This window comes from Eleutherodactylus coqui, chromosome 4 (assembly GCF_035609145.1).
Source record: "Eleutherodactylus coqui strain aEleCoq1 chromosome 4, aEleCoq1.hap1, whole genome shotgun sequence".
NCBI classification, from domain to species: Eukaryota; Metazoa; Chordata; class Amphibia; order Anura; family Eleutherodactylidae; genus Eleutherodactylus; species Eleutherodactylus coqui.
The window spans coordinates 16,499,645-16,523,349 of record NC_089840.1 but is presented as its reverse complement, the minus strand read 5'-3'; the positions used below and the strand labels follow the sequence as shown (position 1 = coordinate 16,523,349).

At 40.2% G+C, this 23,705-nt stretch overlaps 1 protein-coding gene across 1 annotated transcript in view; it reads left to right on the top strand.

Moving 5' to 3' along the window:
• Window positions 1-23,705, top strand: part of NCAM2 (neural cell adhesion molecule 2) — a 455,107-nt gene that overhangs the window by 417,173 nt on the left and 14,229 nt on the right. The window contains exons 16-17 of the mRNA XM_066599100.1: window positions 7,771-7,975; window positions 18,758-18,874. Coding sequence (XP_066455197.1) covers window positions 7,771-7,975; window positions 18,758-18,874 — 322 coding nt within the window. The remainder of the gene's footprint in view (window positions 1-7,770; window positions 7,976-18,757; window positions 18,875-23,705) is intronic.

Sequence of the window (23,705 nt, the reverse complement as noted above, 5' to 3'; positions counted from 1 at the left end):
GGGAGGAATTTTAATAGACTCAGAAAAATAGTGGAAAGGAGCGAATAGCTGGATGTTCTGAAGGACAGAAATGTCCAAGAAGGTTGGAAAATATTGTAAAATGAGATTTTCAAAGCAGCATCGTTAAAAATCCCTAAAAGAAGGAAGAATTGGGAAGCATTTAAAGAGACCAGGATGGATGAACACAGAACTTGCAGACATGTTAAAAAGGAAGAAAAATATGTTTATCAAATGGAAAGAAGGGGGAATATCTAAAGTAGAATATAATGCGGTCTGCAGAAACTGGAGGGCAAGTGTCAGAAAGTTAAAGCTAATTATGAATTAAGGCTTGCAACAGAGGCCAAAGGCAATAACGGATTTTGGGGGTATGTCAAAAGCAAAATAAAAGTCAAAGACGCTATAGGATGTTTACAGGATAAAATAGTGAAATGTTTAAAAATGATGTTGAGAGGGCAGAGCTTTTAAATTATTATTTAGCATCTGTTTTCACATCAACTGATCTCCCCTGTGCTACTGGGGGAATAAAAGAATGCAGGCTATATTTAAGAAGAGAGATGGTGAGGGAATACTTAGCTAACTTTAATGAATTCAAGTCTCAAGGTCCAGGTTCCTTGCTTGTAGTGAGTCCCTATATTAATATAAATATGTCACAGAAGGGGAAATATAAAAATAAAAACAATCACAGAAAATGGCCATACACTTACTGACTAGGGAGGACAGAGAACTGCATCCCCTCAACATGCAGGTAGCAAACTATCAAATGAGGGAGCCAATAACACCTGTGAGGGACACCGATGAAACAGCCACTCACACAGCCTCTTAATATAGAGGGGGATAGCTGCTTGGTGTATACTCCTGCGCAGAGTAGATACAACGTATCAGACCTTCTGATACATGTAATTCACCATGCAGATCAGCAACCTATTAATGACGCAATAATAATTCGGTGGGTTGCCCTGCACCTCAAAAAGTGAACCACATTGGTACTGCCACCCTGGGCTCCTCCTGGCGTTTTAAAGCCACACTGCATGTGAATAATAGATAATAATTGCAAGGCATTAGTTAGTTTTTGGCCAAGATACATCAGCTCACTAACCACGTCAAGGTTCCTTGCTTGTAGTGAGTCCCTATACTAATATAAATATGTCACATAAGTAAGTCTCGTAGTGATCGTACTGGTCATAAATGGCTGCACATCCAATTGGAAGAATGTGTTAGGTGGGGTATCACAAGGCTCTGTCCTGGGCTAAGTGTTGTTCAACATTTTTATAAATACACACGTTTTTGCCCCGACCAAGCTGTCTAATTTTATATATCAGCCTATTATGCGGCACTGCGTCAAATATTTTAGAAAAATCCAGATGTATGTATGTATGTGATCAATAGACTATCCAAAGTCCAGCCTAGAACTTACTTCATTGTAGAAGCTGATCAAATTGGTCTGGCACGATCATCCCCTCATGAACCCATGCTGATGAGCAGCTATACCATTGTTTTCCTGAGATATTCCAGGATGCAGGAGTTTGTTTGATCCCCCTGCATCTCGTGTGACAGTTCTTTTTCCTTCATGAATAAATTTGAGAAAAAACTATTTAATAGATTTGCCTCCCCCATCATCTTCTATGGTTTTCACTGCATTATTTGTTAGAGGGCCAGTGCTTTCAGTGCAAATCCTTTTACCGTTTATTTAATTGAGAAATAGTTTAGGGTTATTTTTGCTCTCTTTGGCAATCAGTCTTTCTGCTTTCTCCTTGGCAGTTTTTATCTTTTCTGTACATTGTTTTTATTTTCCTGTATGCTTTTAGCGTTTCTTCACTGTCTTATTGTTTTACTAGTTTTAATTGCTTTCCTCTTTTTGCATATTTTCCCCTTGACAGTCTTGTTGAGCCACATTAGTTTCCTTTTACTTGTGGTTCTTTTATTGTTAAAGGGTATGAACATCTCACATGAGGTAATTAGGATGTTTTTAAACTTCTCCCATTTGTCGCCCATACTAAATTATTTTTGACGACGCTGTCCCAATTATTGTTGTTGATAGTAGTTCTGAGCTGATCAAAGTTTCTTTCCGTCTGTCGGTTAATAATAAGTCCAGAATGGCCCTCCCCTAGTAGGCTCTAGTACAAGTTGACTAACATAGTTATCCTTATTCAATCTCTATGTGTTTCCTTCCTTTGGGAGTGGTTGATTTTAACAATAGTGCAACCGCAGAGCTGAGCACGCCAAAGTGGAGGAGACCACGGGGTTTGTAGGATGATTGTCACAGGTAGCTCCGTAACCTCTCCCGACAGTGGCGATAACAATGCCCTGCTCAGCTGTTGCCCAGTGGCCAAAATAACATACAGTGGTATGCTTAACTGGAAGGCCTGTTTTGTTACAGGTGACGCCAGTACTCCAACCTAGACTCTCGGGATGGAATGCCAATGAAATAATTGAGACGAGTCCAGTAGCTTGTGTAGTAATTCTAGGAGTACGCAGATTTACTAAGCTGATATTTGTACAGTAAAACATACAACACATTCAATGCAGTACTTGGTGATGAAACAGTCAGAAATAATATGCATTGAATTGAGTATGATGATAAGACAGCAGCAATACTGATTTGAATAGCAATTGACTTCAACACTCTCTCCTTTCCTTTCACTAAAGCTGAACTGAAGACAATTACCCACTAGTTTCTCTAGCTGACGGGAGGAGTAAGATTTAAACAGAGGGTAGGTGAAGTAGAGTGTATGGTGGTCACTAGACTAATCCAGGCTAAGAGTTCACCGGGTAGCTTTAGACTCACTGTTTTAGTGAAGATCAACCTCGATACTCTCTCCTCCTCTCTGGAAAGGGACCTCGCTCAACCTCGGGAAGACTGATGATAATACTGCTTTCTTTTCTGCACGAACCTCTCCTCCTTCTCCGACACGACTTGCTGCCGCTAACTCTCTCACAACCTCTCTTCTCCAACACCTAAATCCAACTGCCCCTCTCACTCCCTTCCCTCCCTCTTTTATCTTTTCTTTCAGTTCCCACACTTTTCTTCTCTCCTCCCACTCTGCATATAGGCCCATTTGAATTCTTCCCGCCCTGGACTCTGCTCCAATCACTGTGAACTTGGCAATTAGCCAATAGACAATCAGCTAATGCCAGAACCAAGCTCAAGGCTCAGAATAGGGGGAGAAACAGGGTTTCTCTGACGTATGGCACCTTCTATGCCTAAGGCAGGCCGATAGACAGGTGTGACAGGACAGGTGTTGATATGACTGTTCTGGAGGAACTGCCAGGCCACTACAATAGGATCCTTGGACCAGAATAGGTTGTGCAGCCTGATCTAGATAAAATCATTTGTATGTAATTCTATATCTGCTTCAGAAAGAAATGAATGGTTAATGAACATATTTGTTGTTTGAGTCAAAGAGAAAACCAAGATGAGTAAAGTGTCTATTTTAAAGGGGTTGTCCCGCGCCGAAACGGGTTTTTTTTTTTTCAATAGCCCCCCCGTTCGGCGCGAGACAAACCCGATGCAGGGGTTTAAAAAGAAAACCGGATAGTGCTTACCTGAATCCCCGCGCTCCGGTGACTTCTTACTTACCTGGTGAAGATGGCCGCCGGGATCTTCTCCCTCGGTGGACCGCAGGGCTTCTGTGCGGTCCATTGCCGATTCCAGCCTCCTGATTGGCTGGAATCGGCATGTGACGGGGCGGAGCTACAAGGAGCCGCTCTCCGGCACGAGCGGCCCCATTCAGAAAAGAAGAAGACCCGGACTGCGCAAGCGCGTCTAATCCGGCGATTAGACGCTGAAAATTAGACGGCACCATGGAGACGAGGACGCCAGCAACGGAGCAGGTAAGTGAATAACTTCTGTTTGGCTCATAATTAATGCACAATGTACATTACAAAGTGCATTAATATGGCCATACAGAAGTACTTAACCCCACTTGCTTTCGCGGGACAACCCCTTTAAGGATTGAAAAATGTTCTTAAATACAGTGAGCTTTGTTGCTTTGTTGCTCAGCAGGACTCCTGTGCTGCAAGACATTGACATATACTCAACCAGCCATCAATCAAACACTTCTTCAGTAGCCATAGATAAAAATAAGTAGAAAAATAATACTTAAAAGAGGAACAGCAACATGAGCCTTCCACGCAACCTGTATTATCAGACAGAGCCTTATTACCGTTACAGTATACTATAGATTTTTCTTTTCCCCCCTCCCCCGCCCCCAAAGAATTTATTTTCTCTTCTTGCCAAGCTCTTGCAGATTCTATGCTAAACATTTCACAATATAATTTTAATTATCAATGCCAATTAAAAAAGCATTGAAGTTAAACAAACAAACCAAAAATAAATGCTGCTACTGAAACAGGTGTGATACGACGCTGTAAACAGAAAGGCTTTACACAAGGTCACCAAGTAAACAATATTTTAATGAAAATTGGATAATGGAATTATTTTGAGGATAACTGGCATTCAAACAGCTTTAAGCCGTATTCACCTGAGCTAATTTATCTTTTGGCTGCAATCAGATGGCAGTTCCCATAGAAGCCTATGAGAGCTGCTGGAAAAGGTAAGGGGAGGAAGTTTAACAGGAGCTAGTGAGGCTAAACTGTGTCAGCTTGCTCTATTGAGCCAGCTGAAGTACTTATGCTGGTGAAAGGAATTTTGGGTTGCAGCTTATACATGCTGCACCTGGCCGAGTGAATGAGTGAGAAAACGCAAGATTTAGTCACGACTTGGTCATGGCTTTTTCTCATCCATGTGATTTCAAACAGGTGAAAATCACAGTGATCAGGCCTTAGAATTGACTCACATGGGTGTTTTTGAATGCATATCGCCATGCACAGAGAATAGAACCCATTGATTTCAATGCGTTGGTTCACACTGCCTTTTTGAGTATATTTTGCATCTGTGGAAAGAAGCACCAAACGTCCCCATAGAAGTCTATGGGGAGATGCAAATGTGTACGCAAAATGCAAGATGATGCACAATATGCTGTGCGATTCTTCGAGTAGAACAACATATCTGGAACTCATTAAGCTAAGTAGCCATTTAAATCGAGACGGGGTTGTGTAGTAATAATATTCATTTATGTAATCCTGTCTGTGACGATGAGACAGGTGTCAGACTATTATTAGGCTTTATGGTCAATGGGCAAACTGCAGAATTTGGAGATTTTTTTCTAAATGTAGAATGTGACATCTAAAATTGTAAAAAAAAAAAACACCCCCAAAATCTTTAAAATCTATTTAATATAAAAACTTGAATTACATAGTAGTTCTTTTTCTGCTGATATATTCCCTTTTGTAGCTTTTAGTAATTAAAATAAATAGGCAAGGCTCTCTTTCTATCTCCGCAGATGCAGTGATAGAAAGAGGGCCTTGCCTAATTATGTTAATGAGGCAACAGCCGGTCACTCTCTGATGACGTCACTGACAATGGAAACTCTGGTTCCAATTGACCTCTTGTCAGAACGCAACTGGAAGAGGTGGGTCCAAATCTGGCGGGTCCGACTCTGCATTCCAGTAAGAAACCTAAATCGCCGGATAACTTCTCTATGGAGGGAATTTATCAAACGTGATATTTCATGTGCCTGTCTTAATCTAAACTGTGCTGGGGAAAGTAGCTGAAATAATTAAGATACACAGACTCTTAATAAGTCTGACACTTCTTAGCCTTATCATGTTTTGGTGTTGATTTGCACTGCAAATCACACCATTTTCTAAAGTATAGTAAATGAGTCTGGCTGCAGGAGGCGCTGCACTTCCTCATTAGCCCCACCAACGGCTCTCACTGAAGAAGTCAAAAAAAGGAGAAATATCATAATCTATTGCATTGCTATGTAGACAACCACAATTTGCGACCTTTCTACTAACACGGTCAGTAAAGAGATCCCAAGATGCAGAATCCCACCGATCTGATATTGATGACCTTTCCAGAGGATAGGTCACCAATATTGAAGTCCCAGAAAACCTCTTCAAAATTTCTACTATACTGTGGGATAAGCACATCTGCCTTAAGGCCATTTTATATGGCCCAACAATTGAGCATGAACATTTATGTGAACTCTTGTTTGCCTGACCTTTGAACCAATTGACCGACAAATGAGCAAGTGTTTTATCACTGGCTGGCATCTTTTGTGCAGTAGAAACAAAACATTGTTGTTACCTGTCCATCTCCCCAAAATGAATGAGGAATGTGCTGACGACAGCGATCATTCTGTATGTGGGACAATATATGATCTAAAACAGCTTACCAGAAGCACTAGCCAAGCATGTGTGGTCAATGCACCATTTATTTCAACGGGGCTGATGGAAGTACCCAATCACGTGCTGCTTGGCTATCTTGCAGTCCCATTGAAAGTGAATGGAGTGCTAGTGCTCAACCAGCACTCCATTCAGTCTCCTCTGCTCCATGGGGGGATTTCATGGGGGTTACTGGGATCGGTGGAGATCTCAGCAGTGAAACCCCAAAGATCAGCATGTTGTGATATAGTTGTGGTCGCAATTGTGATACTACCTCATTTAAGCGCCTTTTAAGTGAACCAGTTGCCAGGCACACACCTTTACCTAACAATTAGCCAGTCTGAATGTGCCACTGCTCACCTGACAAATATGAAATTTGTTGGGGGTGGTTGTATTTTTTATATGGTACAGTAATACAATAGGGTCTGAGTCGACCTATGTAAAGTCCAGACAGACAAGTACCAATCTTGTTGTGAGTTTCGTTGATCAGCACTGGTCTAACAGAGCAAATTGCTTTATATAATTGGCATAATTCACCCTGAAAAAAAGACGGCTAAGGGGTGATCAAATAACTATGTATAAATACATGAGGGGACAATACAAGGATCTCTCCCATGATCTGTTTATACCCAGGACTACGACAGTAACAAGAGGGCTACACCTAGAGGAATGGAGGTTTCATCACCAACACAGAAGGGGTTCTTTACTGTAAGAGCAGTGAGACTATGGAACGCTCTGCTTGAGGACGTGGTGATGGCAAAATCCATAGAGGAGTTTGAGGGGACTAGATGCCTTTCTAGAGTGCTATGATACTACAAGATACAGACATTAAATAACCGGTGGGGTTGTTGATCCAGGTCTTGGAGTCAGATAGGAACATTCAAAAAGTTAATCCAGGGATTATTCTGACTGCCATTATGGAGTCGGGAAAGAAATTTTTCCCCAAATGGGCTAAATTGGCTTCTGCCTCATTGTTTGCTGTTTTTTGCCTTCCTCTGGATCAACAAGGGCTGGTGGAAACAAGCTGAACTAGATGGACATTGTCTTCATTCAGTCCAACATACTATGTTACTATGTAAAGAGACGCTCACCATTAGGGCTTGGTTTACACTTGCAGTTATGCTTTCAATCTGGGTTTACATTAGGCTTTCCAACATTTTAACAACAGGTGCGTCAATTTTCTTGACATACAAAACATTGTAACCTTCAGGGAACACTTCAAAGTCCATAAGGACTGGGATTCATAAGAATTGTTTCTAATCTGAAAATTGTTGGGTCTGACATAGCTGTCCGAAGCTGTAATGTTAGTGAGAACAAACTCAACCAAGCCAATGATTTTGATTATAATTTCTTTACTTACTTAGAAAGTAAATGTATCCTATAAAACTGCTGTTAAATACAACCTTTTATTTGCTCCCAGTACATTGCAATATTTAATTATATCTACAAATTGAATGTTTTTAATACAGTACATAAAAATGACAGCTGGCCTATAAATAAGCGAGAGCTAATACACAAAATGTTCTTTTTCCTTTTCTTCAGACACCCTTTTCAGTGGCCTTGGAATTGGAGCAGTCGTCGGTTTGGCTGTAGCCGCTCTCCTTCTAATTCTTGTTGTGACGGATGTCAGCTGCTTCTTTATGAGACAGTGCGGATTGCTCATGTGTATAACCAGACGGATCTGCGGGAAGAAAAGTGGCTCCAGTGGAAAAAGTAAAGAATTAGAAGAAGGAAAAGCTGCATACTTGTGAGAGAAAAATACTTGTCTCTTTTGAATGTCCTTCGAAGGTCAAACAGAAAAGCCTTTGAAAACAAATCCACAAATTTCCCCCCAAAAAACCCAAAGAAAATCTAAAAATTTCAGATAAAAATTTATTTGAAGTGTACCAGAATTTGATTTACCCATTTGAATGATAACAAACATAAATATGATGAGCTTGGATAAGACCATCGGGCAATAGAAAAATAGTAAACAGTTTAAACACATAATGTAAGTCTAGAAGTAATTCATTATTTTTCTATTAGAGAGCAATGGCTGCCGCCATGAACCATTGGCAAGTACTCAAATGGTCTAATTTAAGAAAACTAGAACCTACTATCTGACATGTCCACATCTCAGAACCAATGCCCAGGATGCCCTAAACCCACAGTACTCAACTATAACTGTCTGAAAAGCCATATTCAAAATAGACTCCAGTAGTGTTCTAAAGCAGGCATGCCAAACCTGCAAGTCAGGGACTACATGCAGCTCACAATGCCATTCTATATAGCCCCCATCCACAAATGCTTGCATGTGTGTGGCTGCTCACATGTCAGAGAAGAGTGGCACGTAGCATGCAAGCTGACATGGTAAGTACTAATGGCACACTGTGTAGCCATTTTTGGGTCTACCATATATCAGGATAATGGGATTTTTTGACCCCTGTTTGGTACTCTAAAAAGGAGTATATGATTTAGTGGTTGCCATCTGTGCCTGCAGCTCTCTAATTTAGTTTATGGAATTTGTGAAATGCTAGGATGGTATCACAACACCCATCATCTACAATGGAGAGTGCCACATACATAGGAGAGTGCTCTGAAATGCAGACAGGGATAAAAGAGGACCCTCATTATTTCTAGAGATGCAGCTGCTGGAAGTGAGAGCTGTGCCTATCAGATATTTAGAAATTATACTATTAATATGCCTGAATGTTTTAGAAAGTAAGTTTCCAAAAAGGTTGTGCACCCTTTCATGATCGTCTGTCATATCATTGAGGTGTGTCAAAATGTGCTCTAATAGGGTTTAATGAGCCAAGGCTGGTGTACCGTTAATATTGGAATATTTGAGTTTCTCCATCAATTCTCAAACATGTCAATCACTCGGATTTATGAAACTGCAAATTATGAACCTGTTAAAACAACCATGCACCAGCATTTAGCCAAAACGACCATAAATCACAGCAATGTTATCCTCTTTGCTTCACTCTGGCCAAAAGTTTTCTGAGACTGACACAAATTTTGGTTTTCAAAATGTTTTCTACTTTAATATTTTTAGATCTTTTATTCGGATGTTTCTATGGTTACTGAAGTACAATTATAAGCATTTCATATATTTTTTAAGTTTCGTTGACAATAACATCAAGTTTAGCCAAATACTCCATATTCACAGTGCTCGCTCTTATTTTTCAAGGCCTTTGCAATTCACCCTGACATTCTGGATATCCACTTCTATGCAAAATCCTGAATGATAGCAACCCATTCTAATTAGTGTTTGGGCTCTAGCATAATTTCTGTGCTGTTTGTTGAGGATTGCCCACAGGTTCTTAATGGGATTGAGATCTGGGGTGCTTCCTGCCATAGACCCAAAATTTCAATGTTTTGTTTACCGAGCCACAAAGATGCTTTACTGTTGGCATGACTCAGGACTCATGAAGGCTTTTGGAGGCTGCCCTGGTGTCAAGAAGGACAGCAAAAACACAACTTATCTCCAAGAAAAACATCATGGACAGACTGACATTCTGTAGGAGGTTCAGAGGTTGGACGGCAGAGGAATGTGATAAAGGTATTTTCTATTATCAAGCCCCCATCAGACTGTTTGGGGCATCTGAAAGCATAATTGCCCAGAGAAGAAAAGGTAAGTGATATTATGAGTCCTGTGTCATGTCAACGGTAAAGCATCCTGAGACTGTTCATGTTTGGGGGTGTTTTTGATCTAAGGGATTGGGCTCACTCACAATTTTGTCTAAGAACACTGCCATGAATAAAAAATGGTATCTAAACCTCGTTCAAAAGCAACTTCTCCCAACCATCCAGGAGCAATTTCATGATAAACAATGTTTTTCCAGCATTGGGTCCATGGCAAGTTACCTCCACAGATCTTAACTCCATTGAATACCTGTGGTCAATTCAAAAAAAGACGGTGAACAAGCAATTGTGAGAAGCTCCAAGCACTGATTAGGTAAGAATGGATTGTCATCAGTCAGGATTTGGCCAACAAGCTGATATCCAGCATGCCAAAGTGAATTGCAAAAATCTGGAAAAGAAGGGTCAATATTGTAAATATTACATCTTTGCCTAAATTTACTGTAATTGTCATGAAATGCTTATAATTGTACTTCAGTACACCATAGAAACATCTGACTATGAAATCCAAAAGCACTAAAGCAGTTTTTTAAAACCCAAATTTTACCACTGAGACCCCCGCCAATCTTGAGAATAGGGTTCTTGTTTCCCCCTCTTATTGTCCCTACGGACTCGCTGCACCAACCCGCAGCAATGTCAGAGTGAATGGAGTGGCAGTCACACATGCGTAGTGCCATTCCATTTATTTCAGTGGGGCTGACATAAATAGCTAAGTACAAGCATTTGGCCTTCTCCAGCAGTCCCATTGAAAAGAATAGAGTGGTACTGCAGATGAGTAATTGCAGCACCATTCAATCTAATCCTCATTGTGCTAAGGTCTGCTAATCTTTTGGAAATTTACCAAGTTCTTGTCTCAACGATTCCATAACTGTGATCTTTATGGGCTGCAATGAGCCTGCAGTGAGGAGGAAAAGGGTGACATGGAACAGTTGTTCTTGGAATTGGTGGGAGTTTCAGTAGTGAGACTCTCACTGAATTAATATTCTGTAGTACCTCAAAGCAAAAAAAAAGTCTAGGCTTCTAAACAGGCTTAGGACCACTAAAGTTTGGAAATTGACCAAGTTTTGGTCTCAAGGCTTTCTTAACTGTAATCTTTGGGCCGCCTTTTTTGGGATCGGTGGAGGTCTCAGTGGTGACACTTCCACTGATCAGACTTTTATCACCTATCCTATAGAAATGTGAAAAATATATATTATGGTACAACCCATTTAAGCTTCCCCTATAGAAGATGTAAAGATGATTAAGCTATAGAATGTAACAGCCCCTTCAGGCCTCGGTCAGACGACCGTTTTTTGCAGGGACCAATCAGGGGCAGCTCTCAGCTGTCATTGAATAGCTGAGAGCTGCCCCTGATTGGTCCTTGCGCTGAGCCAATCAGAGGCAGCACTCACTCACCCATTCATGAATTCATGAATGGGTGAGGGAGAGCTGCCTCTGATTGGTGAGGGCTGTGACCAATCAGAGGCAGCCCATTCAGCAGGCGGGGATTTTAAATCCCCAGCTGCTGAATACTACACAGAGCAGTTCAGGAGAACTGCCGGGCGGCCGCGGCTGAACTCCGGCTGCAGGAACAAGGTGAGTATATATATTTTTTTTATTTTTACACATTTTAGGATGATTTTCAGGGAAGGGCTTATATTTTTAAGCCCTTCCCGAAAATTCATCCCGTGCTCGCCGGCAGCCCATTGCTTTCAATGGAACCGGCTGTATTGCCAGCTCCATTGAATTCAATGGGCGAACATCATTCTTCTCTGCCACAGCTGTTACAGCTGTGGCAGAGGAGAATGATCTTTGTAGTATATGTTCTCAATGGGGTCGGCACTGCTGCCGCCGGCCCATTGAGCGCATATATAGAACACAAGGAATCGCAGATAGGCGCGATCTGCGATTCCTCGTGTCCTATAATTTATCGGACATCCGCATAAAAAGCGGCCATGTGACCGATCCTATTGCAAAGCAATGGTTCTATATATGCGCAGATCGCATGCGCATCCGCAAATCGCCGCAAAAAACGGTCGTCTGACCGAGGCCTCATAGTGTGAATGTTCTCAGTAAGAGAAATCAGGTAGTCTTGTAGATATGATACCTTTTTATGGCTAACAAAAATACATGATGTTACAGCAAGCTTTTGAGTTCTTCTTATCGACTCTTCATCAAGCTATGAAACAGGTTTGGATGGGACACAAATATAGCATACAAATGCAGAGGGAAGGGGGATACCCCTCTTGATTCCAGAATAGCCGCTTTATAGTGATTGTTGGGACTCTCAGCTCATGGATCTTCACTGTGTCTCAATGATATTTCAGAAGAGATCAAAAACTGCACCTACCATTTGTCCTTCAAATAACTTTGATTGTTTCTTACATTTAGGTTTTGGTTATTCCACTACAGTCAGCCATTTATTACACATGTCCCTCAACCTTTTACGTGTACTTCTTCCAGTTTGAACATTATTATAAATTTAAAGTTTATATATAATGTTGGGAGAATCTGGAAATATTTTTCTTTATTTATCTTGTACTTATGTACATTTATGTTTATGTGGTTTGTGTGCCTGTATACTGTATATGAGCACCATACAGTATATAATTAAGGAGCATGGTCTATTTTGTTGGTTTTTCTTTCTGCTCTGCATGTGTGTTTACAATATTAATTGTTTTTTTATTATTTTTTTATCATTTTAAATGGGGAAAATCCATTGATAGGATCAGTGAGATAGGACTGTTAGTAATTTTCATAACTAAGCGTCTCTGGTAACCCAAAGAAAAAACTTCTAAGATTTTGAATAGGCTTAGGTCCGCTAAGGTTTTGGAAATTGATCTCAAGGATCCTGTCACTTTGATTTTCTAACATATCTCTGTGACAAATCATAAGATCCTTTTTGGGTGGATTTTCCCTTTAGCAACTACAAAATGATATTGTATTGTGACATTGTTTTGAAACTTCTGTCTGGAAACTTCTGTAAGTCCTTACTCATGGCATTGAGTGAAGGACAATTATATGAGTCTTTGCTCCTACAATGTTTGGCAGTTTGCTTTTCATGTCTACATATGGTCATGTATCTAAACTTTTTTCCTAAACTTGCCAGCCTAATTTGAGCCTTCATAATCTAACTCTGATCCTCTTTATCCTTTACCCCTCATCAACCAGTCAAATGCAAGTTTTGTTAGATTTTATAAAGGATCTTATCATGTCCTCGTGTCAGCAGGGTCAACTGCATATAGAAGTTTTGCAGTTGTGTTTCCCCCCAACTCTATCTTTTGGCTTTCTTTGAGATACTCACTCCTGTTCTGCCATACCAGGTCTCATTAGATTCACCTCCTTACACCGTGAATATAACAATTGGGTGGTTCTCACTGTCAGTGGCTGATGTCAGATTTGAACAGTGCAAGGTGAAGACTAGTGATTACTTGAATAATTGGGTCGGGAGTGATCGGCCCGATTTTCCAAAAATAATCTGAATCAGGATAACCTGACTCCCAATAGAGTCAATAGGAGTAAATAATAGTTTCCACTAATTTGTCCTCCATCAAATCTCTAATGCAGTTAACGAGGAGGTGGTGCCTCTTCAAAGAATATGGCTCAGTTGTTAGTACTGTTGTCCTGCGGTGCTGGGGTCCTAGCTTTCAAATCTCATCAATAAGTTTTAGGCAAGGACTTACAGATGTTACCTGTTGACAGATGTGAACTTACAACTCTAGCTCTGTTAGGCAACAGTTATAGCAACTGAACCACAGCACTTGTACTTTCATCTCAAGAGGCAGAGAAGAACAAAAAATACAAAGAGAGCATCAAAGCTTCATATAGATGTTATACTTGATCAGATTTGAGCCTAATATTCCAAAACCTGAAGTCAGCAGTGCTAATCACTAAGCAGCCATGATTGTTCTTATTTCTTTTTTGGTTCAGGAGAAGGAGAAAAAACACAAAGAGAAAATGCAAATCTCATGCAGATATTGTCCTTAGTTAGATTTGACCCTGGGACCCCAGTATTGCAAGGCAACAGTGCTAGTGACTAAATCACTATGCTTGCGCTGCATTCCTCCTTCTTCTGCCTCTTTCTTCTTCTTCCTTCTCTTCCTCCTCCAGAGGAGAACGGGAAGAAGTTCTTCTCCTTCTATGCTGGAGAAGGAATAAGCTTGGTGACTAGGACTGTTGCCTTGTAGCCCTGGGGTTCTAGATTCATGTATGACTATGGACAATATTTACATGGAGTTTGTATGTTTTCTTTGTGTTTATTCTTCTTTTTCTACTCCCTCTCCTCTGTAGAAAGAATAATTGTGGTGGCTCATTTTTTAGCACTGTTGCCTTACTGTACTGAAGTTCTAGGTTCAAAAGCAAGAATCTTAAGAACTACCCAAACCACCTTTCCTTCGCTAAAAATTGGGTCAGGTTGACTCAATCCAATTTTGCTAAAAATCTGCCTTGTTTTATCACCTGGCCAATCACGACAAGAAACACTAGTGAAGACCACTCACTTGATACATTCATAGCGGTGGGAGACAAATCTAAGAAGAGCTCAGGGACGGGGATCAGTAACAACAAAACAACACCAGCAATGGAGTCAGCAGAGCCACGACTGCAAAGCTTTGTAGTCAGACCCTGCTGACATGAGGACATAACAGGTTTCCTTTAAGCAATCCCATAAATCCCAGTATGTAGTGCTTATGTTGGAATTTAGGTCTCTGGAAGCATTGGGCAAAACTAGACCGTTAGCTATTTTTTGAAAGGAAGGACAACCTTCTCGGGAAAACACGCTATAGGTGAACAACAAAAAAAATATAGTTATGCTATATTAAAACATTACATACAGTAGAACAACCATAATAATTTTTCAAAAACTTCTATAAAGTGTTCGAATACCAGTGAAGTGTGTTGTACGGTGTACAGATTTTACCGCGTGCCCAAATAACAAAACTATAACTAAATACAACGGTTTATGATCATGTTTATTTATTCATGGTAATATCTTAGAAATCCTTTTGATTTAGAAGTATTCTGTCTATTTTTATGTAACCATGGCAGTCATTTTCATATCGTATCAGTGTAATGCTCAGGAAGAAATTATGTGTTGCACAGACCTTAATAAGATGCACTTTGAAGATCAGAAAAATGTGTCACAGGAATAAAATGTACAATTGGAAGCACTCGATGTACTGAAAACCTCTTTCAATGTGAACACTTTGATATAGGGTTTTTTTTTTCCTATTTATTGAATCATCTTATGAGATATTAAAAATAAGCCAGAGAGCACTCATTCCTCAAGAGTTCTTTAGTACAGTAATGTGTAACTGTACTTTACTTGTATCATCTTCCATTCTTGGCATAACTTAAGTTATGTTGTAGAAAGAGTGTATCTATGTAGATGAACATTATCTGTAGTGCATAAAATCTAATAATGAATTGATGACTGTAAGTCGATGATAGGAAGTTCTTTATGTCATTGGCAATCTAAGGTGGACAATGTAAAAAAAACTATTGCAATAAAAATTACATTTTGCGTGTATTTCAGATGCAAGCAATCTCTTTCTTGAGCAGTCGTGAGGACTCCTATTTTTGGGTCTTTGCGCAAAATGGGACTGATACTATTGACCATTCTAAGATCTTCCCAACCTTCTCTAGCTTGTAACCCACTGTTGCACATGCCAGGGGGTGTGGAGTCACACTGGCTATTAAAAAAAGAGATAGAATCAAATTGTATGGCTCTTACCCCAGTTTTAAAAACTACTATGACATCTTTGATATCATTAGTGCACAACAGTATTTAGAGCTGCTAGTACAATAGCTTGTGAGCTACAGTACCCTCCAGAGGTTTGGGAATACCCCCTTAAAAAGAAAAATTGGGTAGAAATAGTAAAAAAAAATCTCAATATGTTGGGATGTACCAGTTTATTAATCTAAACGTAGAACTAAAACCACTCAGTCTTCTGACTGACTCTTGGAATCTGGATATAAGCTCAAATTTTTAGCTTCTTGAAGAATGCACCCCTTAACCTGTATGACATTTCCATTCTTGGTGGAGAACTTTACAGATATGTTTCTGACTAATGATTTGTTGTTTCAAAAATGTGTGTTCCAAAACTTCTGATGGGGGCTGTACATGCAGGGAGCTCATGAGCCACATGTGGTTCTTAGGCTAATGGTTGGGGAACACTGTCTAATACACTGTCTAATGGTTGGGGAACACTAACTAAATCAGTTTCTAAAGTTAAAGGTGGTCACTTGGCTCTTACCCCCTATTTCAATAATACTATGACATCCATAGTGACACTAGCTCACAATACTATTTTGAGATGGTAGTACAATAGCTGAGATCAAAAATACCTTCCAGAAGTTTGGAAATGCCCCCATCATTAAGAATGTAAAATTGGGAAGAGATAGTCAAAATGGCAATACTTTGGGATGTGCTGGTTTATTAAGCTTAAAAAAACAAAAACTGATCAATCTTCTGACTGAATCTTGGAATCTGGAAATAACCTTGGCTTCTTGAAGTATCCACCTTTTGCCTGTATGACAGCCTTGCATACTATCAATATGTGGTGGATAAACCTTTAAGTGTTTCATTAGGGATACATTTCAGTTCTTAGTGGAGAACTTCCCAAAGATGATTCTGACAAGTGACTTGTTGTTTAAAATATGGTGGAGGGTACTATACATGCAGAGGACCCATGAACCAAATGTCATTTCTAGAGCTAATGGATGGGGAACACTGTCCTAGCTAACTCATTCTCTAATATTCAAATGGTTCATATTAAATGACCAAAGGGGTTTTCTAGAACTTTACTATTGATGACATCCTTAAAATAGGTCATCAATAGTTGATCGACAGGGGTCATCTGCTTAGGATTTCCACCGATTACCTGTTTGCTGGATCTGCTGTCATTGTGAACAGAGCTTGAAACTGACAGTTTCAATAGTAGAGTATTACAAAAATCCTTTAATCTAGAGACACAAAGACACAACGTCAGTCATGAGCAAAATCACGATTGGCCTACAACTTCAATGTTCTTTATGGGGGAAAATATTCATGAGACTGACGGAACAATCCGAATTGAGTTGGGTTTATGACTTCTGTTTTTGTAGTCACTGCATATTCATGTTTTTTTCTGGACATAGTGTAGCTCACGATTTAAAAGATTCATGCGGTCAAAATGCACTTAAAAGGGGGTTTTACAACACTCTCAAAAGATTACCCAAGGACAAAGAAGGGCACAGAAGATGTACTCATCGGTCAGATGCTGCACAGGGCTATACTGTTCCCAACTGCTCTGGTCCAGGTAGTTGCCTCAGTGGTTATGTGCCATTGGGCACATGACAACTCAACAAATCATAGGTTTGCATGGTCAAATGTTGTATATGACAGACTCACCACTGAAGCCTGTGATTGACTGAGCAGTCAATGCATGATGAATGGCCCGCGACTGCTGCAGCAACTTCCTGGACTGAAGCAGCAGGCAGTAGAGTGGCTAGAGTGGTTGTTGAGTTGGAAGGAACAACATTGTGCCCTATGAACAAATCAAGTTTATGAGTGTCTTTCGTCAAACTAGATTTAAGGTCAGATGGATGACATGAATTACGACCAAGAAAGGAGTCTTGTAATCACAGGAGGGGTGGGCAGTGAAGGGAATCTATGCAACAGCATTTTGGTTTCCAGTTATTTATTTCAAGAGTATAGGGTGCTAGTTAGGGACAATCACTTTAATCTTTCCAAATCCCTCACTGCTTTGCCAGTTTATTAGTTAGTAGCTGAAAATCATTATTGCAGTCTTTTATGTTCAATATACACAATAGAAAAAAAAAGTACTATAATATTGCTGACTTGAAGTAGCACTTTGCTCTTTTACCTGCAGGGATATTGTGCAGTTGTATAGGTTGTACAAATAGTTTGCCCACCCCTAATTGGAATAGAGAATTAATGAGATTTTTCTCCCACCAATCACATTTATTAATTACACAGAAAAAATCATAAATGGTTGCTTTCTGGGGGCCCCACTGCTTGGACTTCCAGGACTAGCACGTGGGTCTTAAATCCTCTTTTCAATTCACCACCTTGACTATAGTGAGGAGGATTTTGAATAGAGAGGCGGTGCTCATTTTAACTTTATGGAAATGACAGAAATAACTGCACACATGATCGACGACTGCTAGATGTGCAAGTGGAAAGCGATGGGCAACTCAGAATCCCCATCCTAGTGATCATGAGGCCCACCTATGGTGTGGTCAACAGCAATCAAACATTTATCACCAATCCTATAGGGAGGTGATCAGTTTGATTGGTGGCAGATGTATGGATGTAGTGGGTGTTAAAGGGGTTGTTCGGTTGTAAGCTATTGATGGCCTATTCTTAGAATAGTCTATCTTTAGTAGATTTGCAGTGGTTCGCCTGGACCTCTGCTGATTAACTGTTCAATGGACTGATACACTCACACTGAGCTGATTTCTATAGGAAGCAGCCAGCTCCATTCCCACTGCAGTGGCCAGGCTTGGTATTGCAAAGCAAGTTAAATTCAGACCCTCCAATGTACCGTTGACAGCTAAAGGTATCTTTACATGAGACGACTGTTGGGTGCATTAGCCGTCCCAACTAGTATCACTTCTGTGCTTTCGCAGAGGAATGATAGTTGTTCAGTGAATGAAGGTGGAACATGCCAGAGATCTCTTCCAGCTGGCTATCTCCATTCAGAGTGAACAAGCTAGTCGCTTTATTTCAATGACTACTGAGTAATTTTTTTCTCAGTGCCCTACTGGTGGACAACCCCTTTTAAGCTCTATAAATCAGATATCTTTAGCACTCAGTCATTTCTATAGGCCATTATTTCCATTACTACAGCATAGCAAATTATAATTCCAGTCTGCTGCATATCTACATAGTATATGCATAATTTCGGGAATGCTTGATATCTTGTAGGAAGGATGGATCAAAAGACCCCATAGTAGAGATGAGAACTGAGGATGAAAGAGTTACTAATCATGATGGGAGCCCAGTTATTGAACCAAATGAAACAACACCTCTTACAGAACCTGAGTATGTATTCTTGTTTTGTTGTTTCTTATCAAGTTCAGCATTAAAGCCACAAAAAATAAGACATCTTTCCAGTGTCTTTTCACTGTTCACAGTGTTTATCTACATGCTTCATTTCACCTCTTCTTGCTATATTTCTTTGTTTTGTAATTTGTATAGTCATTTATTTCCGCTTGTCAATGGTTGTAAATTAAGCATACCAGACCGAGAAAGCTTCTTACAAGATGTAATCACATTGGTTCCAAACTATATAGGGAGCAAGATTGTCCTATTGTTAGACATACATCAACTGCTATAAATATATATGTACTTTTTAATGATCTCCCATGTATTCATTTACATTCTCTGTATAACGAAAGGGTATTTAGAAAAAAGATTTATTGGTGAAAATGTAAAAAAAAAAAGAAATCTCTCGTTTTACCAATATGCCTGTTTAGGTTATCTGTAGCTTTTTAGGCATTGTCCGACTATCCTAAGGATAGGTCATCAATTATTAATCGTGGGGTTCCACCACTCAAGATCTCCACAATCAGTTGATTCCTGGGCCAGCTGTCAGTGCAGACAGCCCCGAAGGCAGATAGTGCTGCTGTCAACATTGTAACGACCCAGTCTGGTGCTACAGACACCGCTCTCATTAAGTTCAATGGGAGTTGTGAGTGCAGTACCAAAACGGGCCACTAGAATACACTGACAGTGGGCTTGGAGATCAGCTGATTGGCAGGGATTTTGAGTGGCAGACCCCCATCAATCAACTATTGATAATTTATCTTTAAGATAGCTCATTGATAGTCAATGTCCCAAAAGTCCCAAACAACCCGTTAAAGTAATAAATGGGTTTTCTAAAACTTACGAAAATGGTTCTAGGGTAGGTAATGGCAATAAAAACAAAAACATTACTCGTCCTCTCATGGTGTCTCTGGTCCAGTACTGCTGATCTGATCTCCTTCGATCCCGACCTTGCTGAAACAAAATCATGTCAGTCCTCACATAACTACTGAGGCCAATCACTGGCTTCATGGGTCACCCCCAGGGGAAGCTGAGTAATGTTTTTATTTTATTTATTTATGCCCTTACCTATCCTGGGGCTATTTTGTGTTAGTGCTGGAAAACCATTTTGTTATAATTCAACTAGAGATAAACAGGGGACTATACGTACAGATGTAGCAACACTAAACTTGATGCCTAATATACTAAGAAACAATTCTGTGCCTCTGTTTATTTGCCTTTTGAATGGTTTTTCAATGGCTTTTGTTGTTGCAATATAATTTGTTGCAACAAGTTGTCACAGTTAAATTAATCTGTGCTTCATCTGTAGATATCATCATCTTTCATTATGTCTAATTATGGGTAGGGTCGATACTGCCATTTGTTCTTACAAGTTGAGTCACTTGATTTAGTTGATTTGGGTCTCATGTCCATGACAAAGCCATATGCACACAGCCTCTGCAACATTGGTGTCTCTCATATTGGAAAAGTCTAGCTTGGGTAAATATAACGAGTCATGTTTCAAGGCTCTCCAATGGATTAGACATTGATTTACAGGGTAGCAACCTATAGGTGTATTTAGAGAGACGGTTTTCTTCCTTTGAGAGGAGAGCTTATTTGCATAACTTTTCCCAGGGAACATTGCTTGTGGGACTACTCATACCAGCTAGTGTTCTCTACAAGAAGAAATGGTACCTAAATGCTCATTACGCAGACATATTCTTACTTAGAAGCAATACTCCTAGGAGAAAATGCTTCTGTAAAATACATGTGAGATCCATAAACATAGAGCTGGTGCAGAGGATACAACACAAATTGTGATAATATGGATTGCAACTTTTTTACTTAGAGGGGTATTCCCATCTGGGACATTAGGATATGCCAAGAGTATCCAATAGATGTGTTTTTCACCTTTGTGACCTGCATTCATCTAAAAAAGGGGTTCATCTTGACTTTGTCCTAAACTGAAATGGCTGTTCTACTCTACTTCCATGACTCCAATAAAAGTGAATTAGGGTTACATAAACAGGAGGGATTTTAGGGTTTGCTTCATGAGCCTTGATGCCTGAAGCTCATAATGATAACTGTTGGAGTGACAAGCAACTAACTAAAGGGGTTTTCTGGGAATATACTATCCATGACCTATCATCAGGATAGCAAGCACAATATATTTGACCCCTGCGGGGTTGGAACATTGCGTGTTTTCTGTATCTTGGAGTAATAAAGAAGCATTGTTTGGATGCAGGGATTTTCTAAAGATTTGGCTATGCTGCTCGATTTGTCTATCATCAGCATAGGTCTTCCATCAATAGTTGATTTCTGGGGTCTACCACTTAGGATCCCTGCCAATCACCTGATTGAAGAGGCTGCAGTGCTCCATTGAGTGTGGTGGCCTCTACTCAAGCCAGTGACATCACGTGGTCAGTGGGCAGCTCCATCCTATTCACCTAAATACAATACCAGGCACAACCGCTATACATTGGACCCTGCTCTGCCTGTTATGGACTCAAGTGACAGTGGAATTCACCTGAGCACTGCTGTCACTTACATCAGCTGGCCATCGGGGATCCAGAGTGATGAACCAACACCTATCATATATTGACTGATTCTGAGGATGGGTCATCAATTATTTAGTGTCGAAAAAAAACTTTTATCTGCCTCCTTGCTTCCCTACAAATCCCTACTGTTCTGTGGATAAAACTTTCTATTTTCTTCAATCACTGGTAGAGATGAGCGAGTATACTCGCTAAAGCACATTACTCGAGCGAGTAGTGCCTTAGCCGAGTATCTCCCCGCTCGTCTCTAAAGATTCAGGGGCCGGCGGGGGGGCGGGGAGCGGCGTGGGAGAGCGGGGAGGAACGGAGGGGAGATCTCTCTCTCCCTCTCTCCCCCCCATTCTCGCCCGCTCCCCACCGCAACTCACCTGTCACCCGCGCCGGCCCCCGAATCTTTAGAGACGAGCGGGGAGATACTCGGCTAAGGCACTACTCGCTCGAGTAATGTGCCTTAGCGAGTATACTCGCTCATCTCTAATCACTGCACAAACATCTATTAAGAAGGGATGTACTGCTTGTTTACCGTGAGTGCCTGCCGAACAGTTAAAGTCACATGTTATGTAATAAGTTCCTTTCCTTCACCATTTCTTACATTACAGCATTATTAGTAGCTTCCATTTGGTTATATAAATAGATTTAAAGGCAGAACATTTTTTTTTTATTTGGTATCGTATTCCCCTCTCCCCTCCTCAGAGCCCTAGGCAGTCTTCTAGTTCCGTCTCTTCTGTTTCTTGGCTCAGCGTACAGGTCGCATAGTAATTTTGGTAAAAAAAAAAGTTTATTTAAAGTAAGCTTCATTTTTTTCCTATACAGCATCTAAACCCAATTCCTAGTGGGCCTTCTGTCAATGTAGCTCTAGCAGGGCTACAACGTTTGCCATTTCATAATCTTTAACAGAGATCCACACGATAGCATCACTGTCTTAGAAAAATGTCAAAACAGTTCGGGTTTTGAAGAGAGTATATTTCATGCCACAAGACGTCTCAAGGCAACTGTAATTTATTGGTTTGCAATCTTTCATGCAAGTGTTTATTGGAGCCTAGTCAGCATAAAGCAAGTTCATCTAGAATACAAAGTCTGGGATCTCGAATAAAGTTGATATTACATAAAATTTTTGTAAAATACCTAGAAGAATGTAAATCAACAACATGTTACCAACTAAAATACAACTAGGAAGCGCTACATCCACAATTCTAGTATTAACATGCTAAAAATATGACAGTCCAGCTATGCAGTCTAGGTGAGTGCTGATCTTTGATCAAGTTTAAAGAGATTGTGTCAGGATGTACAACTCCTTTAACCCTTTCCAATCCACTGTTTGACATCTAAAGACATTATGATTTAAGGCTGTACAGCTCCGATGTTGGAAGACGTCCGTCGGGGTTCTCTTACTGTATATTGCCAGCCTCTCTGCTGTCGGAGCCTATCCAACATGTCATCTCATGCAGTACTGACTTTTGCCAGCAGATAGCGCTGTTTTATAACGGCAGAAATAGAGTAAGCCGCCTAGGAAAACCAGAATACAAATGGGATTGGAAAGGGTTAAGAATGCGGGGCTCAGGCTAATCAGCTGGTCACCCCAAGCCCTGTTCTCATCAGCCCCCACAAGAGGATACAAAGTGAAAAATAGTGATAAGGAAATAGCAATTTCAACTGTTTCTTAGTGGGAATTTAAAAAAAAATGCAATTGCACAATTTTTGGGAAGGTTTAGTCTTAATAGCCTTCATTGTGCAGAAAAAATGACATATAAACTTTGCTCCAGGTCAGTGCAATTACAGTGAAACTAAATTTATATATTTTTCAAGGTTTTTCTATTTTTAAAAAGTAAATTCCTTTTTTTTTAAAAACCAAAAATTGCTTCCCGTCACCATATTCTGACACCCATAGTTTTTTATTGTTTTGTCGATTGGGCTGTGTGAGGTCTCATTTTTTGTGGGTTGAGCTGTAGTTTTAATTAGTACTATTTTGGGAACCATACAGATGAGTTAAGGCCCATTTCACACGCAAAGATAATCGCTCAAAATTTGTTCAAAAGCTAGGGAGAGTGACAGTTTTAGCTGACGTTTTGCATAAGCTGCTAATGGGCACTAATGCCTATTAGCAGCTTATTACCTTCATTTGCATGTGAACAAAACTCAATGTGCTGAATGCAGAGAACAGCAGGTGGTCTGTTCTCCACATACAGCTAATTTGTTCTGCCCGGGGCTGCAAGCTGAATACAATGTAATCAGCTGCTCTTGTGGAGAACACAGAGTGCGGTCCTTGCTATCAGTTCTCCTGCCGAATGATGGAT